Source organism: Balaenoptera physalus (genome assembly GCF_965194825.1).
Source record: "Balaenoptera physalus genome assembly, chromosome: 1".
NCBI classification, from domain to species: Eukaryota; Metazoa; Chordata; class Mammalia; order Artiodactyla; family Balaenopteridae; genus Balaenoptera; species Balaenoptera physalus.
The window spans coordinates 17,278,506-17,302,886 of NC_138882.1; the positions used below are offsets into that span (position 1 = coordinate 17,278,506).

The following is a 24,381-nucleotide window of genomic DNA, read 5'->3' on the forward strand; positions in this document are numbered from 1 at the left end:
CTCCAATAGCTCTTTGTGCACTCAAAATTAACCCCACTATCACAGTGTTTCTTGGATTAACCAATGTAAGATATTTGAAGAGGGTCTTTGTTGTTGTAAAATGAGAAAAGTTGCATTAAAAGCATTAAAATAATTGTGGTCACTTGGAGAGAAAAAAAAAAAAAATCAGCAAAATACAGTGCCAGCATTTTGTGTGAGCCATCCCTTGCAAACAACTAATACAGTTTTCAAGCTCTTTAATTAAAGAGATATTCTTTAAAATTGGGAAGAAATGTTAAGTTGAATGTCATCCCCTTCCTCCTAGAATGAATGACCTCTGATAAGTATCTGAACCATTTAAACACAAACACACATAAAATGTATTTTTTTTTTTTAATTCAACAAACGTGAAGTTTGGCGTGGCAAAGCAAAGCAAGAACTATTTTCTAAATTTAATTAAACAGAAAAAGACAGAGCTGACACGCAGATGAGTTGTCTAAACAGACTTTACAAGCTAGATATTAAGGAAAGGAGTGTCATTTTTTTGTTTTAAGAGCCCAAGGTGACTGCTTATGTTTTGTACTGCTAGTTAATTCTAGCTGCAGCACAAATCTTGTCTTCTCTCTTATAATTAATTCTCAGTGTCAAAACTGCTAGATGTCCTTTTCAGAATCAACTTATCCTGGCTGTTAATTATATTACAGAAATATGTTCAAATAATGTTAATGGCCTGATTCTAATGCTCACAGAACAAGCTACAGGTAAAGCTCAATTAATGATTTAGCTAAATATGTTTACTTAATTATTTTGCAGAGAACATGAGAATGATTTGCTTTTTGCCAAAATGATACCTGGAGATGATTTTTAAAAAGATAAGGAATATGTGCAGGCTGGACATAGATACATGATAGGAACCACTGCTTGGATATTAAGACAAATCCTGATTATTTTTAGAAGTATGAGCATCACTGAAATATTATTTCTTAGATTAGAGGCTTTCTCAAATATTGAGAAATAGACAAATAAGAGAAATACAGTGACCAAGAAAAAATCTTTTGAAGGGTAGTGATACAAAGTGTACCTTTTAAACATTTTTATATATTCAATTACAATGGTCTTATTTTCTCAATGGTCCATATTTCCATAAGTCCCATCCCAGACAGTGCCCTAGAAGCTGCCATGGAAATTTAGACTGAAACCAAGAAACTCATGAACTGCCCCAGGGAGAGCCTGGAGTTGAAAGAGTTGACTTGGAATTCTCCAGAGCTCCAAGACTAGTCTAAGTCCCGGAAGTGCTCTTCTACTGATTCCTGAGTTGTACAGTGACATTCAGTGACTGCATTTAGTTTCTGGATGGTTTATTTGCCTGTGGAGGGCTAGCATGTAACTTATGAGAGTGAAACAAAACAAATGGAGTAATCACAGACCTTAAAAGAGAGAAGGGGAAAAAAAAATGAACATTTCTGAGCACCTGTGATGGGTCAGTCATGGTGCTAGGTACTTTACATATGATATATTCATTCAACCTCTCTTCTCCCATAAACATTATAAGGTATACATTATTATTCCCATTTGCAAAAGCAGAAAGGTTAAGTAAATTGTCCCAAATCATTCAGTCAATATGTGGCAGGTCCAACCAGAATTTGAGTCCAGGTCTTTTTGGCTGCGAAGAGCATGCTTTTATCTAGTGATGTACAAAGAAAAGCAAAACTCAAGATCAAATTCAGAGATAAGGCAAATGTAAAATTCAATCTCATATACACATCTTGAAATGTAAAAGAGCATTTTTTCCCCTTTAATTCCTGATTAATTTACACACGGGTTTGTGAGTCTGATACTTATGTTTTTTTCGCTGTCTGAGGAGTGACTGGGCCTATGGTGACGTTTGCACTTAGAATCATAACATTTATAGGTTAAAAAAAAAAAAGGAAAGTCTTAAGGCTTCCTGATTCTTATACAAGAGGAAACAGACATAAAATGCTTAAATGTCTTGCTCAAAGTCACAGCACTTGAATTTTGCAAAGCTGGGATTAGACCTCAGATCTGACCCATGGTCTACACTTCTTTCAGTTACAAAGTAGTGGGATTTTTTTTGTTTTTGCTTTTTTTTGTTTGTTGTTTTTTGTTTTGTTTTCCCCCAGCTCTGGGAAAGGTTGTAACTGTTAGTTATCATAAGTATATGATACAACCATGAAAATGTCATAAAAATCCTCTCAAAAATTAGCATATTCACATGTGGCTGATTCACCGTGTTGTGTGGCAGAAACTAGCACAACATTGTAAAGCAATTATACTCCAATAAAGATGTAAAAAAAAAAAAAATTAGCATATTCAGTCATCGCCTTAAAAAGAAAACTAATCACCTGGGTTTATGTCTGTTTTGTTTTAAAAAATAATCAAATGGTATTAAGAAAGACAAAACTAGGTAAGCTTACTTCACCAAAATAAAGTTTGGATTCATAGGTCAAAATTCCAGGTGGCTGAGATTTAAAATACAATTGATGTAAAAAAATCAATGCATCATGACATGAGAAAACTGTTACTGATTCTTTATGTGCTTCCAATTTGATTGCTTTGGCCTTCCAAACAAATACATGGAAGTACCAGAAACCTATTAGTATGATAATAAAGCCTCGCTCCTGGATGTGTACAATCTCTATGCTTGGAGGATAGCAAACAAACAAACAAAAATCAGTGTAAAGATCTGCTCTAAATTTCAATAAAAGAATATTTGAACTAATTATAAAATGTAAAATTTTAAAGAATTTTAGAAATCAGATTTCCTTCAATTTTAGAATAATCAGGTTGCCTTTCCTTTAAGTCCTTACAGAAGTTCATTTCTTTATGCCTTAAAAGCTAATGGTTTCTTATCTTTTAACCTATTGTTCCTATTTTAGTTCATGTTTTCTTCAGAATTCCAATTTTTAAAAATCCAAACCTAGCTTCAGGTTATTATCCTCTACTATTATCCAAAACACAGTAAATACAGTGGGTCCTTCTACATACAGAAAATAGTATAGCTGATAGGAATATGTTTAATAATCAATGTTATGAGCAGAGAGAACAGAAATATATGAAAGGCATATACCTTCACACAGATGAATATATACACGTGTATGTACACATACACACATTTATATACATCAATATTTGGAATGCTTTTGCTTGGATTATATACCTTCTATCGCCCCCTGAAATCAAAGTAGGATAATAATTTAAAAATGCATTTTCTTGTTATAAATACATATTGTTACTGTCACGTGAAATGAAATAATTGGAACAGTGATGACAAACTGGCTGGTAATAATTCAATAATCTATTTAAAGTGAAACTATACGTTCCTAGAACTTAATATTGCTAAATCGTTGGTTTCATTACTGTAAATTATATAATATTATAAAATACTGATTGCAAAAAGAAAATGGGTAAGACTTTTCCTACTTTTGTTCAACCTATGTGACTTTAAAAAAGGATCACATGTACACATCCATGCTAATGAGGTTCCCAGATTTTTATATATTCTATGTACTCAATTGTAGCCGGCCACATAATTCACATGCAGAACTATCCCCCTTTGAACTAAATGAATTCTGTTATAATGGAGAGTTGAGACTTGAAAAAATTGCTTACAATTGCACATACAAGTGAAAAAGATAGCTAAGTCTAAATTAAGATGTTGGCTATGAGGTTTCCAATAGGACCTTGACATGACTGGTGACCTACTCATGACATGATCACACCAGTACGGATTTGGAATTCTATTAGTATTACCAGAGGAAAAAAGTCAAGGAGTCATCAAGAAAACAAATCTATATCTTCTACTCCATCAGCCAATTACTGTTGTTAAAGTGGAATTAGATGGGTATTGACAATGCGAAGGGGATAAGGATTAAGCAGATGACTGAATATATAGCAAGCAGAGGTGATCACAGTTTGGATTTTTAGCACTGTTTTGTTTTTTTGCTGCACAAAGTTTTAAAAAAGAAATCTAAAATAGGAATGTGCAAAGTAGATTAACTACTGCTAATATCATGCTTGACAAAACACAAATCATATTTGCTAACTGGATAATGCACAAATATTTTGACATAAGGTACTATTTTATACAAGTATATATTCAACAGCTTAGCACAGATTTACTAGAAATCTGCACCTGTCTATAAATAAAGGCCCCCTGGAAAGATTAAATAAAAGATTTTTTAAAATTTGCTAATAATTTAAGGTAGAAAATTCCCCAATTGCATTTTGAAAATTGTATCTTCTTTTAAAAAGTAAGGATAATACAACTCAACTGATTATAAGAACAAAACACTTCTATTGCATGAGGAGGCTGTACAGTATAATACTTAGGAGTGTGAACTTTGACTTTAGAGAGACCTAGCTTCAAGTCTGGGCTCTGCCGTTTGCTATATGACCTTGAGATTACTTAACGTCTGTCTTACTTTTCCGACCTGTAAAAGTGACGTATAACACCCGCGTCATGTGGCTTGTGAGGATTAAATGACTGTGCTTGTCTAAAAAACTTGGCGTAGCATTCAATTATTGTTAACTTCTGCTATCATAAAAAGTTAGAGCTCTAGTTCTATTGAACTCAGCCAGTTACTTTGTCTACAGAAAAATTCAGTTTTGTTACATGATGATTTGGAATTCCTCAGTTGCTAAGTGGTCAAAGTCAAGGAAATCATAAAAGTATTGGTTATCAATGCCAAGGTACTATAATAGAGACTGGTTTTACTTTGTACCGCTACCCCTACTCTGCCCAGAAAAAAAAAAAACAAAAATCACAAAGCATTGGGCAGATTTGATTTAACGGTGGGAGGAGAATTACCAGCCTAAACTGCGAATAATACTATCAAGACACAAAAAATAGTTTTGGTGCTATAAATAGAATTATTTCCTCCACAGTTTGATTAGTTCACTAAATTCTGGTTAAAGTTCCAGGTACCATTTTTTGCCATTTTCTTCCTGTGTCTAAGTTTTTATCCATTTATACTGATTCTACTGATTGAATAACACTGCCACCTTCCCCTTATTACACAATTCACATATTTTGTTATTAAATATATTCATTATGGCATTTGTTCTTTAAAGTCAACTTTAGATGGCATATAACAGAGATGAGTATATTTATGCCAGTCCAAAATATCTATGCAAACTATAATCAGATGAATATATCAATGAACTTGGATTTATCATCATTTGATGCTACCAGTTTGTTTTCTTAATGTGTGAATATAGATGAGTGATCCTCTCATCCATTCTAAGTCTACGATGACTGATATTCTGAGTTAGTCAAAATATGTAAACAAATTTTTCACTTATAATATCAAAAAGTAACTTTATTCATACCCACACTTAGAAATTAGGGTGGATTATGCCTATAAATTTTAAACCCTCATGAAACTTTTCCTGTTTTTAATGAACTGAGGTAACTTCATTTCACAGTCTGGTTTTTTAAAAGGTATAAGTTCTCCTAAACTTAAAGTTCACAAAACAGTATAGAAAGGAATATGACTTAGTTTTGTAATTCAAATAAAATTCAAACAATAATAATTTTACAATAATATAAAAAAACTAAAAATATATTGTTTAAAGAAACAGTAGCAAAGAATGCCAAGAACGTAGTAAGGAATATCAAGGTTTCCAATGGCAATTCACTCAAGAGAAAAATCACAAAAAATGCTAAGAGGCATGAAAATGTGTTATGAAAATTTTAGTTTCTAGTTTAAAAATAAAATTCTAATCAAGAATAAAAATGCAGAGAGATGCCTAAACACAGACAAGAAAAAAACCTCTAGCAAATCTAATAAATTTAACTTGCCCTGCCAGATCTTTTCAACTTATTGGAAAATTCGCTTGACTTAATATTGACACAGAGATGTGTAAATCAATACATTCAGAATGAAAGATATATTTTAATTTAAAAATGCTCAGACTGCAGCAGTAAATCTATGCACTTAGCACATAAAAATCATCAAGAGTTTAAATGTTGAGGTACAGTATTGGGGTTAACCAACACCTAAAGGTGAATGCCAAATATTACATTTTTACCATTAAAATGTTTACTTTTTATGGCACAGGTAAGGCAATCTTTACAAAATTTACTGAAATATATTTATAAGCAACAGAAAGAATTTCATTGAGAATCCATCAAAGCCTGCAACCACGGCACCACCTATCTGCTGTTTATAAAAAGTCCTATTTTTATATATAACTAGCAAGCTATTGTGAATTTTCCAAATGAAATGAGACAAATAAAAGAAATGAAAGTACTCCCTAATCTCAGTGATTTTCTATGCAGTCAAAAGCTTTAACTGCTATTCAATATAGTAGCCATCAGACATAATATGTGGCTATTAAATTAAGATGTGTTCAAATATGAAATACACAACAGATTTTGAGTATAAAAAATGTAAAATATGCCATTCTCATTTTTGCTAAAATAATTTTACTAGTACATACACACATTTTCAGAGTACAAAACCAGAAATAATCATGGGTTTCCTTAGGAATGTATTACCTAAGAAAGCCAGACCTAGACAAGCCCCAAAATATAGTTTCTCCATCTCCTTAAATAAATTTATTATATGTGCACAAGTTTAATTTGGTCAATCGCATCATAAATCTAAATGATCTTTAGATTGGGATTCCCTATCTTCCATATACTGCCTATCAGATATTATAAAAAAGGAAAACTAATAATCATAATTCTGATCACTGGTAAAATGACCTTTCAACTCACAAATCTGAAAGTTAGTAGGGAAATGATATATTCTAAAAACAGTCTGTTTCAAACAAAGAGTTAAGAAGTGTTCATATTTACTAAAGTATATATGATGATAGCCAAAATTTCCCAACTATCTCAAAATCACAGCAAAGAGATCTGCTTCCCACATCTTGCCTGTAATTTCTCTTTAGAGTTAGTATATAACTTTGCCTTTAGTAATCATTCTTTTACTCTTATCATCCTTCTCCTTTAAAATCTTTCCCTTCCCCAATTATCCTCACAAGCTTTGTTACTTAAAAGAGTGGTCCTCAGACCGGAAGCAGCAGCATTATCTAGGAACTCGTTAGAAATGCAAAATCTCAAGCCCCACCCAAGACTTACTGAATCAGAATCTACATTTTAACAAGATCCACCCTCCACCATCCTCCAAGATTTGTCCAGAGACTAAATTCAAGAAGCATCGCTTTAGGCTTGCTGGAAAGGATTTCCACCTTCACAGTCTGTTTCTTTTGTCTTTATCCTGTACATCTCTTTACTGGTCTTCAGGTTAACAAGGTTAGAAAGCATCTTAGGAACCACCGATTTCAGACTTCCACGTTACAGATAGGCACACTAGAAATATGTATTAATACCTAGCACAAGAACCTTGCATAAAAAGGCCCTGATAAATGTCAAGTTCTAAGACAAAGGCAAGAGGAGAAATTGAAGCTAAAAGAGATAAAGGTCTTACAGCAGTTCACATGGTTAATTAGCTGCAGGCCTAAAACAACACTCTATGTCTCATGCTGATTCCAATGTCCAATGCTCTGTCCAGTACATGAGGCTACTAGCAAGACAGGACCAGAGTTTCGGAGAGATTCCAGCCTTCCTCATTCCTCACTGGGATGTGTGGGAGAGTATGCCTCTTGTGACTGGGTGTGTGTGCACACGAGTGAACACACACGCTTGCCTAGCTCTGGCGTGCCTTGCAGAGCAACAGTTTTAACCACTAAAAGCATAAAAATTCAAGTTTTATAAATATAGCATCTATTTGTTCAGCTTAAGGCCAAATTTCCTTTTCTACAGTCTTTGATCATCTTCGCTTCTGTCAAAATAGAGATGGGAATCAGGAGGTAATGAGTAAAGGTTACGTGAGGTATGTTGAAAACATAGACGTAAACAGCCTTAACTGGCTTGGGCATTATTATTTGAGTTGGCCACTATTCATTTTCCCCTACTTCTTTTGTCTTTTATATTCCTCTTTCTCTTTGTCACCCTCTTCCTGCTCCATTGCCCTTGATCCTTTTCCTGTTACTGCCACAGAAAAGACAAAGTTGAAAAGTTATTTATACAAAACTTGACACTCTTGGGGAGAAAAGCACTATGCAAATTATTACATATCATGACGTACAATTCTATAGTATTTTAAACTTTGTACCAAGTATTTTTATAAAGCATTTTCATAAAAATTTTCCTAAAGCTATCATAATACCATAATGTCAAAATGCTTTTGAAAGTGACAGTGAATATAAAGATTGACTCCATATAAGAGTATTCTGTGGACATGGTAAACCTGTTTACATTTTCTCAATTAATAACATACCATGAACAGTTGTAAAAAGAGAAAAAATATTTGGGCAATAAACCCAAAAAATAATAGAAAAGGCAACACCACGATTTACTTTTAAAAAAGCAAAATACCCAGTATTAAAATTGATAAAAAAAAATATTGTAAAGCATGAATGCTTCATTGTGGAGCTAAAAACAACGGATTATATAGTATCTTATCAAAGACCAGAAGAAGGTGACAGGTATGTAAGCAATTCACAGTATAACCAGCCAACAAGACATTAAACAGAGAGAACTTTAATGATTTAAATAACTGGCTTGGTTACTTATTCAGCTTTACTCTCAACTAACATTTGAGTATAAAATATACTTAACTGTAATTAATAGGAGCACCTAGAGGTTGCAGAGTTTATACTAAAACAGAAATAAAACTACTGAAATACACCATTCATTGTTAAGAATAACATATATGGATAACTTTATTATAAAAGCATTAAAAATTAGAATTTTTGAGTCTGTAAACTCCTTTTTGGGTAGAATGCAGTAAAACATGAGTAAATTAAAGATTACTAACATCTCATAAATAATTACGGAAAGTATTTAGATTGCTCCCATTAACAGATTAGACGAATTAAATAGCAGAATAGACACAGTTAACTGGAAGACAAGGCTGAAGAAATCACCTACAGTACGGGACAGAAAGACAATGAAATGGGGACTAGGAGAAAAGGGTTAAGAGATACCGAGAGCAAAATGAGAAAGTGCAACATATGTCTGTCTGGAATCCTAAAGAGATAGAAGATTAATAATGAACAAAAAGCCATATTTAGATAAGGGCTGAAATTTTTTTGAACTGGTTAAAGATAGGAATTACCAGACATAGGAAAGACAACATAAAAGCAGAGTAAATAAATTCACATCTATACATAATGCTGTGAAACTATGAATATCAAAGACTAAAAAAAAAAATCAGCCAGATGGGGGGAATAACCCACGATATCTGTTATCAGTCTGACAACAGATTTCTCAACAGCAACGATGAATGCCGGAAGAGAGTAAGAGAGTATCTTACAAAAGCTGAGAAAAATTATTTAACCTGGAATTATATATGCAGAAAAACTATTTTTTTGTGGACAAGAGTGAAATGAATCCTGTTCCAGATTCAAAACAGCAAATTTATCAGTTTTAGAACTTCACTAAAATACCTTCTAAGAACATACTTGAAGAAAAGGATCTTGCAAGGAAAATATGACATTTAAGATGAAATGGTAAGGGCTTCCCTAGAGGTGCAGTGGTTAAGAATCCACCTGCCAATGCAGGGGACACAGGTTCGAGCCCTGGTCCGGGAAGATCCCACAGGTCACGGAGCAACTAAGCCCGTGTACCACAACTACTGAGCCTGTGTGCCACAACTACTGAAGCACGTGCATCTGGAGCCCGTGCTCCGCAACGAGAGAAGCCACTGCAATGAGAAGCCCGCTCACCGCAACGAAGAGTAGCCCCCGCTCGCCGCATCTAGAGAAAGCCCGCGGGCAGCAACGAAGACCCAACACGGCCAAAAATAAATAAATTTATTTAAAAAAAAAAGATGAAATGGTAAGAATCTGCTATATCTTTCAAAGCTAAGTAAACTATATATTAATACTAATGTCTAATCCATAGCTTTATAAAACTAAAAAATTGTATAGCAAGAGAATGTTTAAGTTTGAAGAAGTATGATCTAATTAGTGTTCTAAGGTCCCTGTATTGTCAGAAGTCCTGACATTATTATCCACATACCTGAAATTTAACACACAGCTGAGAACTTAATATTTCTTAAACCAGCCAGGCATTTTTACAGGTCTTTATCTTCAGTTATGCTGAACTGAAGCACGAGACTTAGAATTGGATGACCTATGTTTGCTTGCAAAAGGGATACCTATAAATAAATCTATGTTGATCTTCACAGAGAGCCCACATTCATTCATTCAACAGCCTCACTAATATACTGAGTTCCTAGGATGTGTCAAGCACGGTTCTAGATACTAAAGAGAGAGGCCAACAAGACGGACCTTGAAGAAGAGTACATTCCAGTGGTTGGAGACACTAGACAAGAAAAAAAATAACTTCAGATTATGGTAGGTGCTATAAAGGAAAGAGAGAAGATCATATGAAGGACGGTAATTAAAAGATGGAGGGAAATAAGAGATCAAAGTAACTTTGCCTAAGACTGTGTAACAGTGGTGAATCAAATAGAGCTCCTTTTAACTCCAAATCTCCTGATCTTTCTACTATATAACGCTACCCTTCCTATTTTTTTGTGGAAAGACCTAATCAGTCAAAGGCATAGCTCAAATACCCTTTCAATACCCACTAGTAGAAGTGATTATTCTCTTTTTTCTGATCTCAATAGTGCAACTGGTTTAAGTCTCTGTTGTGGCACTTACACTTTTCTCTGCTGTGCATTAGTCTGGACATACCAAATGCCCATCGGACCCTTTAGAGTAGAGACGTGTGTCATTCATTACTTTCGATTTCTGGGACCTGGTACATAGTAAATCTCAATACCTTTTTGCTCTTCAACTCAGTAATGATTTTAATTTTAAATATGGTCACAATAAGTACTATTCATTTATATAAACTGTATCTTCTTTGACGAAAGATTTGGGCATGCTTTAAAAGAGACAAGAATAAATACTAAGTGTTTTGTTCTTTGTGGTACTCCCATGGCCAGTACCACATGCAGTGTTTTTTTCACTTGTTGGCTATCAGATCTTAAAATGTTTTGAATTTGAATACCTTGAGCTAGGGAATGCCCTTACTAGTGTGCTGCTGCCTCCCTAAACTACTTCCCATATTATCTGCCTGGCCCCTGAAGGCATTTGAGCTTTGGACTCCTGAAGTTAATAAGTAATAATAGTGCCTTTACAGTTCACAAAGTCCTATTACATACCTTATTTCAGCTTACCTTTTATTATTCCTATTTTAGGGATGAGGAAAGTGAAGCTCAAAAAGTGATTTCTCCTAGGTCACATAGCCAGTAAATCATGGATCTGAGAGAAGTTATTCTGACTTCTGGTTCCATGCTTTTTGCTTGCACTACACCAGTAGTGGTTAAAACGTGGTTCTGTGAGTGATAAAGTGATGGCAGTGGAGACTCTGAATGATAGGAGAGATGCCTTCTGGCATGGAAGTTTTCAGATAAGGTTTTAACTGAAATGTATTTTGATGAACGGGCAAGATTTCCCCAGACTGACATGAAGAGTGGGATGTTTCAAACGTAACAACGGTAGGAGCCAAATGACAGACACTGGAAAGTGCAAGACTCATTTAGAATGCATCAACTGGGGGGAATTAGGACGTGAAGATGGTGGAAAGATAAGTTGAAGTCCTAATGGCAAAGACCTAGAACAGGAAGAAAGGAATTTACATTATATTGGTTAAACCAAGGGAAGACACTAATAGGTTTAAGTTGGAAGTCAAATGGGTCACAAAGATCAAGTTAGAATTTGAAGAGAGTTGATAACAGCAGGAAAGAAAGTAGAGAAGGAAAGACTAACCAAGGAAACTAGTTAGGCTGTGTCAATGGCCAAGACAATGAACTAGAGAATTGGAGAAAAATAAATAGATTACTAATTGACCTCCTTAAAAACATTCACTTTGCTTGAAAACGGTAAAGTTCACCTGGCAATTCCTAAAACTACGGTTAAAAATGTTAACAAAATTGCAGTCTCTGGGACGAATTCACATTCAACTGAAAAGGTTAGCGAGAGGCAGGTGGGGGAAAATAGAAAAGGATGCTGGACCACGAATCAGACAACTGACCCTGCTCTACACCTTATTGGTTATGTCAGTTACTTACTTATCTTCTCAGTACCTTAACTTCCTCTTTTGAAAGGACAACACTGTTATCCCTTGCAGAACTGAACGCTACCTGCAAAGGTGACAACTGTGATCTTGTAGTTATCGTTATCATATGCATTACTGACAGTAATAGAGAAAAACTATTAACACTTAAGTAATAAATTGACTCTGTATCATTAACCAATGTTTATAAAACCACCAGAGGAATACCATTAAAATCTATTATTGGTATTTTAAAAGAAAGGCATAAGCATTTCAGTTGATCACTTTTATTTAAAAGAGCATGATTTGATTTACTTTCATATCTAATGTGATATGAAAATCAAATTAGGAGGTACACATAAGTCAGAGATTACTTTTAAAGTTTTCACAGCTAGCTATATTTATTAAAACCTCTAATTTGTTAATACAGAAATTAATCTGGCAAGTACCAATGAGTAACATACTTTATATTAAAGAATACATATATCAAAAAAATCAGTAAGTTCACACTTTAAAAAAAGCAGCGCTATTTTTAGATGAACAAGTAAGACCTGTAATTCATGTCAGATCTTTGCCTTAGAAAACATGTTTTCGTCACTGTAGTTAGCTCAATTAATGAATTCTATTTCAGCTATTCTGGCTATACAAATTACCTTTTTTAACTGCTAAATTAATCATATGGCATCTTATATATTAGCGATGACACAAGTTTGTCAATGAGTTATAGGTTTGATTCAAATTAATGTCACTTTCATCTCTAATAGTATCCCTTCTGAAAATGTATTCTAGAATTTTAGTTGATATAAAAAGTATTGACTTAATACCAAGCCTCAGAACATGTTGATTGCAAACACATTTTTGTTAAATTTGTGGGAAAGAAAACTGATTCTCACTAATTCATTAATTTAAAAATTTCATTTTTAAAGTTTATGTAATAGTACAGTAAAGGTGTAGGTGGGGAAAAAAGAAAACAACCCATATACCAATCTGACCTCACTGTGAAATAGGTAAAGAAAGGTATAAAATTAAAATGACAAAGTCAGTGTTCACCATCCAGTATTTGAAACATCTAATTTAAGTCTAATGATAACATTAAGAGTATAAAGAATGGGGAATTCTCATGCATCATGTATTGAATTAAAAAACAATAACGACTACATTCTAAAACATAGTGTGTGAAAAACCAATCTGATTTCACACTTTTCACACTTAGGATACATTAAAAAAAGAACAATCTGAAAATGTATACATAGAGATTCAAAAAGTGTATCTGGAGATTAATAAGGGGAAAACCTCTGTTTCAGACATAGATAGAACATAGCTGATTACTGTGTTTCCTTTTGGGTTACTGCTATCAACGGGAAAAAAAAGCAGGCTCCCAATATGATCCTACTCTTCTTTGTACCAAATACTTACATGAAATCATGGCACTACTCTGTGTATCTCTTTCTCCCCACTTTTTGATTCAAAAATGGATCTATGACAACTATCATCTAACGACCTCCTAAGTGCTTGTTTTATGAATGTGGCCCTTACTCAAGAAGTTAGACTGAAAAGTCTTTTAATCTCCTTCTGAAAAGAATTTACTGGATTGCATTTAAGTTCAAGTTCAAGGGTATTAAAATGTACAATGAAGAGTGAAAAAGGTGCTCGGTTATAGATTTTAACTTCTTAACTAGAAAACTGACTCAAAATAGATTTTCTAATTTACAATGAATCAAAAGAGGAAACAATAGACCATAGCAAAAGTGGCACAAATGTATCAAAAACCAAATGAATAAACATTTGAGGAGATTTATTATTAGAAATTGCAATAAATTTTGGAAAGATGAATTGATTTTAGTTAAAAGGTATAACTGACAATTTATTGGGCGGGAAGATGCATTATTTTCCAATTGTTATCCATCTACAGTAAAACTGATTTGTGTCCTACTGTATTTTATGGAAAAGGAGACTGCAACTTTCAGTGATTTAGATTAAATGTATTAATCATAACCAGGCACTGTGAACTATATATCTACTATTAAAGAAGATTTTTGACATTTAATTCTGTAGCAATATTTTGGCTCTGTACCACTCTTCCTAAATCCAATTCCTGCTACAGTTGGCAGATTTCTCCCTTTTAATTTTATGAGGCTTAAAGTAGCATTTAACCACCCATGCGGTAAATAATGCGGGATTAGAAATATTTAGTGTTTTGTTTCCCTTTCAGGAGTGGTAATCCATCAAATCCAAAAATGTTCTCTAAAATTTTTCTATATTTTTGGCAATCTCTAATATATGATATCATAAAAATTATAAAATTAAATAAAATGCATTACATAGCCAGAATAGATCTGCTTTTCTAAAGAACTGTGTTAACCCAAAAGAGCAGGTAAAGATCACTTTGAACCAGCAACATGAATCCCTATTAAAAAAAGAAAACAAAGTAAAATAAAAAAATATGGATTAAAACATGATAATTAGAATGTTTTAATTTTATTCCCTTGGGTAATGAATCTTAGCGTGCAAATAATTTCTAGGCAGTTTAACCATTTAATATCCATCTAAACCACATACTATTGAAAGACAAAGTATTAGAGATATATAGGAAAACAGCTATTAAACATCTAGTTGTGCTAGGTATTTGGCTAAGTGTTCTATAAATGTAAAAATAAATTTTAAGTTTAGTACATCATATGGTGCACATGTGCCCCCATCAAATAAAACTGAATCCATAATTTTTTCATACAAGTGAGGCACAAGACAAAAATGAAATGGTTAACCTACAGAAGTTAATATTTCTAACTATTATTTAGAATAGTAACAAAACACCTTTACATTTAACATGTGAGCTTAAAAAGAATTAAAAACTTCAGTTAAAAAGTACAATTCTGTTATGAAATCAAAATAACCACTGGAAGTAACACTGACTTTAAACAAAATCAAATTCCAATTTTTAAATTTTAATTTATATGAAATGTTAATTTTGCTTATTTATGAATCCAAATTATTACAATAATCACACTATAACTGCATGTGGTACTCTGAGATACATCAAAGTAATAAAGTAACTTGTCAAATGAGTAATTATCTATATTTAATCTATATATAAAACAAATGGCCCAGAAATGAGTAAAGTCTGTAATTCACTCAAGACACATTAATGCCATATATTCATAGTAGGAACATCTAATTTCTTCATGCATATTCATATCTTAATTCACTTTTAACAGTTCATGATTATGATTGTTATGAAAATAAGTGTATGTCCTCGAAGTGTCTAAATGAAATCAAAGTGTCTAAATGAAACCACCTACCAGAAATAAGATAATGTAAAAAGAAAATATGTGTATGTGTGTGTCTGTAAAGGCCCTTTTTTCATATATAAAGTGTCTGCCTTGCCCTTCTTGGCTTCATAGTGCTACACTGCAGAGCTGGGAGTTACACATTGGGAAAAATAGGAGGAAAGAAAATTCATCCAGTCAGCTAGACAGCCAGCACTTCTAAGTAACATCACAATGGAACGTAAAGGCATTTCAAGAACAATCATATGATCAATATATACAATAATGTGTTAAAAGTGTGTTAGTAATATATATGACACATACAACAATTTGCTGAAGAAACAGGATGACTCTGAGATTATGTTCAGTCAAGGAAAGAGTTAGTTTAATTGGTTTTTCCTATAAACAGACAATTCCAAAGATTGGGCCTGTACTAGTGCTTTAAGAGGCTAAATGAGGAAGCAGGATTAGGGAAAAGTTGTGATGTTAATAAATATGAAGAAAGCTAATGCCAAATTCATAGCATGAATTATTTACTTCAATACAATTTGCAACAACTTAAGAATTCAACAATAAAAATTCATAAATCTTTCCTCAAAATGAGAACCCAATCAAATTTTGAAATGGACCACTTTCACAAGTTGACAAGAAACTTAAATGTCAAGTCTCATTGTATTTTCAAAAGCTAACGTTCTAAAAAGCTAAATCGCTATAGCTCCAGCTAAAATACAGAAAAGAGAATAACTTCTGAAAATTTTCGTATGCAAAAGGATTGGAGTTCAGAAGACCTGGCTCTGATCGTTCATAATGAAGCTAATTCTCTGAAAATCACTGAGTCCACACAATGGAAATTACAGTAATACTCATACCACAGGATGGTGGAGTCTATAAAGATGTCCTTTACAAAATATTTAATGCTATTTTAATATTTATTGCTGTCACTAACCTTTTTGGATATGCAGAAACCTAACTGATAGGTAACCAAAAAATTTACCTTCTAATAAATTTAAGAAAGAAAAGATTTAAATATCAGCGAGGACCTAATAAGTTAAATCAACAGATAATACAGGAAAGGAGAGAAAACATATGTGAGGTGAAAACAGAAGAGCTGACAGGAGGGATGGACAGCATATTTACAATGTAATGTAATGATGAAAACTATTACACTGAAAAATAAAACATATATCCAATTCAGTAGATTTAACTTGATCAAACACAGAGTAATTATTTACCCAATATATTCATTAAATTGACCAAACTATATAACTAAGATGTATTTTATTTCAGTGGGCCACTAGGCCTATCAATTTTTTACAAATTAAAAATTCATTGGAAATATTTTTACCCTTGAAGGGGAAGTAGTATAGCTTGAAGGCTAAGTCTTTGGGGAGTGGGTCATAGGGCCAGAGTTTAAATCCTGACACTACCAATTACAAGCTGTGACCTTGAATAAGTCATTTAAGCCATTTGCCCTATTCCTGGCTTATAAAATGGAGAGGAGAATAATATTTACCTCAGTACCTTTTTTTGAACATTAAATGAATTAACATACATAGAGAGATTAGAACACCACCTGGCAAATAATAACTCAATAAATGTAAGCTAATATAATTAATAGTAACCAAATATTTCTGTCCTTTAATATTAGTTACATAAAATAAAAGCTGATAGAATTAATAATATACTAAAATGAAATATTATGCCGCCAAACAAATGAATAAAAAATAGGTATAATTTATAATCTCTCAGACTTTTTTTAAAAGTTTACAAACCAAGGTTCAGATTAATCGATGCTGTATGTGCACAGATGGGTATGGGAAGAACTGGATATGGGACAAAGACTTTCCACTGGATACCTTTTGTCCTATTTATCTCTTAAAACCTGTGAATCTATTACTTTAAAAAAAGAAAAAAGAAAGAAAGAAAATGAAAAGAAAAGAACACTAGCTAGCACTTCCCGGAAACGTAACCCACTAATCACACAATGCAGCTCCCTCTCACAATCCCACTAAAATGACAGTAAAGAATAAAAAGGTATAACTCCACAAGGATGCAGAGGATAGGAAAGAAGATACCACCAGACAAGCAAAGTCAACAAAATCACAGAAGAAAACGAAATGGATGTGTGGCTGGCAGCTCAGCTTTCTCTAGCAAAGGGGTAGGGAGAGGGGGTGATAAAAAGTAAGTTGACTGAAGCAGCAGACTCCAGAAAGGTTCAGAAATTGGAGACGCCAGACACCTCTTCAACGGGGAATTGCTGGAAAATTTATTTTTTTAGATTGATCCCTAATCCCAGTTCTTGGCCACACAGTCATACAATGTTAGCACCCCTTCCCTATATCCTAGCAGAAGCACAAACAGTGTATAAGACACTGTTAAACCAGAAAGGGGCCATACCTATGGACCACATGATATACCTTTACTCAAATTAGGAGAATTCAGTGAAAGTCTGCAGACTGAGTGCTCCCTGTCTTCTGCTTTGCAATCAGAATGTTGGCGAGTGGAGTCAAAACACTCGTCCACTCCCCACTCCACATGCCTTGAGGCAGGAGATTACTTATTAGGGAGTTATTTCAAAGGAAAATCCCTATGGATAGCAACATTTAAGAATTCCCCAACCAAAAGGTGAGCATCTGTACACTGGGCATCCAAGCAGCTTTTTAGTGCTGTCTCAAATGGAACCTTATCTGCATCACATCACTAAGTACATAAAAGGACAAATTAAAAACAATGAAGAGGGAATTCTGTGGCGGTCCAGTGGTTAGAATTCCGTGCTTTCACTGCCGAGGGCCTGGGTTCAATCCCTGGTCAGGGAACTAAGATCCCACAAGCCATGCGGCATGGCCAAAAAATTTAAAAAAATAAAAATTAAAAAATTAAAAAATAAAAACATTGAAGAACTTAGATACTAATATTGGTAGGAAAGGATGTTACTTAAGGTTGTACTGGCCATGTAAGTAGTGGAAAACTCCCTAAAAAGCATAAGGTAATACCCTTATTACCTTATAGGTAAATCCCTATCAACATTTTAAAAATGATTAAACACATACTATGGGCTAGGAGCTGGACCCCTGTCACTTGGGTGCTACACGTACTTGGGGACACAATGCAAACATGAGAAGATGAGTAAGAGTATAAAATAGAAAGGTCACCCATTAATGAATGAAAGAATGGCAGAGACAGCAGATGCAATGGCATTTCAGATGATGCAGTGATCTCTGAAGTGTGAGGAGTTGGGGAAGATTTTGACGAAAAGGTATGGAGCCTGAACTGCTCCTTGAAGGATATGAATCTACCAGTAAGAAGAGGGGTGCACTGCTGTGAGCAAACGTAGAGAAAGAGTGAATATGACCGAGTAAGGGAAGGTTGATGGAGGGGTGGGGACGCTGTGAACCTAAGACCATCTGGAAAGGAGTGAAGTGTTATATATAGGTCACAGGTGAGCAGTGAAGGTCAGAAGGAACAAACCTGCATTTGATGATAAAGGCGTGAAAACTATTTTTTGACTAGGGTATAAGCCTGTTTTAAAAATGTTTCCTAGGAGTTACATGTGATACGGATTAGAGGTAGGAAAACCGGAAGGAAGAGAGACCAGGGAGGAGACTAATGTACTATCAGAATGTAAGGTTAGGAGTAACGACACTAGGGCAGCGACAGATGAAATTTGGAAAGAAAGGGTTAATATGACAAACAAGGAAAGAAATGAGATTCAGAAGTGTCTAGGTGTGGAAAGAGTGGCGGAAGACAGAGATAACACATAAAACTAAAACTTTAAATGAAGAATGAAAAACTAGTTAGGCTCAGTGCATCCCTTAGCAAACATTAGGTCTCTTCTCTCTCTCTCTCCCTTTCCCAATTAATTTTTACTAGCCAAACTGCAAGGTGCTGGGGGACAAAGACATATCTCACTTCCCACAATGAAGAGATCACAAGCCACCATTACATGTGCATACAGCTGAACCAAGAAATCTATGGCTGAAAACACAATTAAGCAAGACATCAAGTTTCTGAGTCAGAGGTCACATATACTTATTTATTCATCCAACAAATGATATAAAATACTCCTTTAAAACATATTTGTGGATCAGAAAATTAAAAGAATCTATCAAAGATATATGTAAATGAAATGGGATGAGATGAAATCTAAGTAATAACTTTATTTTCAGGATCATGTAGTTTTAAAAGAAGCATTTCTAGACTATAGTACAGGAAACCCCTTTTATTTATACGACTTCTTTGTGAATTCTCAGTTGTTCAAATTGACCTTCAGTTGGAGGATTTGCAGGTGACTTCAATATAGAAAGCACCTGTTAAATATTATTTGGAAGTGTTCTACCCATCATTGATTTTGAACTTTTCTGATATTAGATACCTGACATATCTGAAGGCAAATTAGAAAACTGAGTTTTATAGACCATCAGAATAATTCTATCAGCAACATAAAAGACAGAAAACCAGAGTGGAAGCTTTGAAGAAAGTGAAGTGTTTGCAGCATTTCTGTTTCCCTGATTTTGATTAAAAAAAAGAAAGCAAGAAAAATATTGGGAACTCTGGCAATGTCACCATAATTTTAAAGAGCAACAAGGAATGGAATCTTAAAAATAACACAAATGAATCTACATACAAAACAAAAACAGACTCGGAGACATAGAAAACAAACTTATGGTTACCAAGGGGAAAAGGAGGGGGAAAGGATAAATTAGGAGTATGGAATTAACAGATATAAACTACTATACATAAAATAGATAAGCAACAAGGATTTACTGTTGCACAGGGAACTGTATTCAATATCTTGTAATAACCTATAATGGAAAATAATCTGAAAAAAATGAACATTCATAACTGAATCACTTTGCTATACATCTGAAACTAACACAATATTGTAAATCAACTATACTTCAATAAAAAAAATATATCTCACAAAAGGACAATCAATGTGATTCTACTTACATAAAGAACCAAAACAGGATTTAGGAATACATATGCATGTGGAAATTTTTAATGTCAGAGGGTTGAGATACACAGAGGAATTAGAATCTTCTGTTTCTGAAGGTGGGTGATGGGAATACGGGCATTTGTTTTTCTGTTATTCTGAAACTATACATTTATATCACCTATGCACCTATCTTTGTATAAGATATTTCTCAATAAAAAATCATGCCATACATCAAAAAAAAAAAAAAAAAGGCAACGAGGAAATGGGTCTTTAGTCTACATTTATGGAGTCAAATAGTTACCAACGAGCAGTCTTAATTTCTAAGAAAAGCATTTTAGAACATACTGGAAAAGTTTCTTTTTTCTTTTTTATTTTTTGATCACGCTGCGTGGCTTGCAGGATCTTAGTCCCCAGACCAGGGACTGAACCCGCACGTTCCCTGCAAATGTTTCTTAGGATACAACAGAGAAGAAAAATATTTAAATGATAAGCATCATAATCTTTATAAGAAGTATTTTTTAAAACCGCAAATGTTTGCAATCCAATGTTTTTAAGGAGATTCATTAAAAGTCCATAGATCATTTCTTCAAAAAAAAAGAAAAAAAATCAATCTTAAAACAAGCCATTTCTTTACTAAGAAAGTGAATGACCTAAGAATTTGTATGCAAGTACCAATGTGAAAAAAATGAAAAGAAAGCATGGCATTTCATGATCTTTAAAAATGTAATAAAAAGACTGGTTGCCCTGCATAATATTTAAGCAGCCATTAAAGCATGAGAAAAACTATTAGAATGTTAAAATATTACATTTCTGAACATACATTATGATTTAATCTAAAGGGGAAAACCAGAATAGTATATAAATATTTGGCACCTGCAAACTTTCTTTAAATAAAAAACAAAACAAAACATTCAAAAGCACCAGAAGTAATACTGTACTTTACAAATAAAAGTGTCCTTTTGCCATTTGCAGGCCCACGTTTTGTGGACTTTTAAAAGCTGTGGTCAACCTGGTCTGGAATCAGGAGAGATGTCTAGGACATAACCCAACTTCCTGAATGAACAGGTGTGAGTAATGCACACTCTTGTTTCTTTCCCCACATTGTTAATAAAAGCAATGAGAAGAAAGGCACTAGATCGACCAAGGCTGAACATTATTCCAGCCTGCAAATCATATTCTCTCCAATCACCTTCATATCCTGTAGTTCACTATTACATTACCCTGTTTAATTTTCTCCATGGCCATTTTTATGTACTCACCCTCCTCCCCAACCAAGTTTATTTTTACTTACTAAAATATAAGCTCCAGGGAACCTTGTCTGCTTTATTCACCATTGTAATCCCCGAGACCTAGAACAGTATCTAGCACATAGTAGAGGCTCAATAAATACTTGTTGAATGAATGGATGCTACCCAAAGGTTGATCAGAAAATCAGATCTGGTAAAATAAAGGGTTCAGTTGACTGTGGATCCCACCTCCTAGGGGAACAGCTAGAGAGCTTTAGACTCCTGATATAGTCTTAACTTGTAACCACCCAATGTACGCCCTATACCACTGTCCATGTGATCTTTCAAAAGACAAATCTGATCTACTTAACCCCCCAGATATTACATCAGTTCACATGCATTCCCGCGGACCACAAAAGTCTGAAATGATCTAACTCCTGCCTACCTTGCCAACCAAACCCTGTCTACCATATACTCAACACAAGCATACCTTATATTTCGGCAACACTGGATTCAGTTTCCCGAATATTCCACGCTGTTTCAAACTTAAGCCTTGCCCGTTCATGTTTTTCTGTCTGCCAACTCCATTCCCAATGAGTTAGTGAGCTCCAACTCATACTTGCAGTCCCAGCTAAAAGATCTTCCTCCTGTGTGAAGTCCACCCAGAATTTTGCCAAGTTCCATTAGAAAGGGGAGGAAAGGAATAACAGAAATACAGAGGGTATAATCACAGTTGAACTGAAGTAGAAATGTGACAGAGGCCAGGCACGTTATACAAGATTGGAGGGATAATGAGGAACCATGGAAGGCAAGCAGGGAGAATAAGTTGAAACAGAGAGCAAGGAAGCAGACCTGAATTGGCTAATGCTAGAGATCAAGAAGAAGGTATCAAAAACTACCTGAGAAACAAAGAAAAGGATCAGAAAGTTGGATGTGGGTCCACAGTGATTAATCTGATGGAAGCAGTAAAACATTTTAATTATTATTTTTATTATGGCACACACCTTGACTGTGCTCACTATTCAAGACAGCAAAGAATGCTGCAAGGATTTCAAAATAACTCATACTTCCAACAGCATTTTGTAGGAAGGAAGATTTTTTTATGAAGAGAATTTATTTTTTATTTATCAGTAGCATGACAAAAGAATAAACTTCCAGACTGCATTAATTCTGGTTTACTAATGGAAAAAGAAAAGTTAAATGTGTAAGTTGTAAACATTAACCTACATTACAGGGATGTTCTTAGGATTAAATGAATCAGAATATATAAATAGCACTTAGAAAAGTATCTGACATATAGTAAGCATCGTAATAAGTGCTTGCATTCATTGCTAACATTCGCTTTGCCAGGTTCCAGATTTCTGAAACATCATAAACCAAAAAACAATATATGAAGCCAAAGCAATTCTAGTACTAAGTTATCAGAGAAGCAAGCATAAGTAGTTTAAATAGATAGAGAAAAAAGTATATGTGGCCAAATTTGACAGTATTAAAATACCAAGATTGAACATATGTTTATATAATTTTTCCTAAAGGATTTTTAAGACTAAATATGGAGAACAGAATAAGCATTCAAATACCTGCTGAATGAATGAATGTATTATTATATATCTGTACTATTTGAATTTGTATATATTATGTTCTACTTTTAGTAAAGTAGAATATAATAAAACTAAGTATCATTATTAATACAGATACTGTTTTTAATGGGACAGAATAAAAAATTGTTAGATTCATATTTTCAAATATCAATTATGGATATTCAATTTATATGACATGAAATATAAAGTTGTGAATAATCACACTGAAATAGAGAATTTTAACTTAAAGAAGAGACACTGTTAAAATCTCTTCTGTAAAAGAAATATTTATTATAAATCTATTAAGCAGTACTTTTCAATGATATAAAATCTACTTTATCTCAAAATAAGTTCTAAGAAAAAAATATCAGTTTCTAGTGTGAAATCTGGGGCTCATGTTGACTTTGAGATAAGATTAAGAACTAAATTATTAACATACATAGTAATAGATTAGAATATACATGATACAATGTATATTTAGAATATAAAAAATTCTAAATATGTATTCTTTTTGTATTCTGCAAAGTATCCAAAAATGCTTAAAGATACAAATGAATATCAATTCACAGAGATTATAATTAAGCATTTAGTTATTGAATTCCAATGAAAAATATTAGATAACTAGTTAGCACATGGTCAAATTACAGTTGAGGACATATGCTGGGAATATATTAAAAAACCATTTTAGGTCTGTTTTCTGTTATAAAATTTCTCCTTTATCTTAGACTAGGCTAAAAGAAAAGTTTATGTAGTTCCCTTATTTAAACCAAATCCACTTAAAATGGGTCTCCTGTTATAAAAGGCTATAAATCGGACTAAATATTTCTACTTTAGTATCCTAAGAAACAATAAAACAACAGTTGAGTAAGACATACAGAGTAAATCATTATAGTATCGTTATCAATATGCCACTCATGAAATCCTGTCTTCTATGACTTCATGAAAGGGAAAAAAATGATAATATTCCTTTTCTCTTACAGAACGAATTGACTCAAGAGTCTGAAGAGATATAAGTTACTGCATTGTTGAATACAAACAATATGCTTATTGTATAGCATGACAATTTAGATTAAGGATTGATGTTCACATTTTTTTTGAATATTTAAACTTGATAAACATGTATTAAATAAAAAGTCAATAAAATCAGATTCATTTTCTTTGCTAGAATAACCACCACCACCATCACCAATATACTTTTTCTCATTCCAACCATACAAAAACCTGGACTGAAACAAATATAAAATCTCAAGATAGAACCCTATAACCCTTATGTACAATTCTTTATGTAATATTT

The 24,381-nt window shown here is 33.5% G+C and overlaps 1 protein-coding gene across 11 annotated transcripts in view; it reads right to left on the reverse strand.

The window, feature by feature from the left end:
* GPATCH2 (G-patch domain containing 2) overlaps positions 1 to 24,381 on the reverse strand; it is a 176,362-nt gene that overhangs the window by 127,978 nt on the left and 24,003 nt on the right. Inside the window, exon 6 of one of the 11 annotated variants that reach the window (XM_082426957.1) lies at positions 20,873 to 22,154. The exons of the other annotated variants lie outside the window; for them this stretch is intronic. Within the exon in view, the coding sequence (XP_082283083.1) occupies positions 21,999 to 22,154 (156 nt within the window). The 3' untranslated portion in view covers positions 20,873 to 21,998. Of the gene's footprint in view, positions 1 to 20,872; positions 22,155 to 24,381 lie in introns of those variants that run through there. 11 annotated transcript variants of the gene reach the window in all.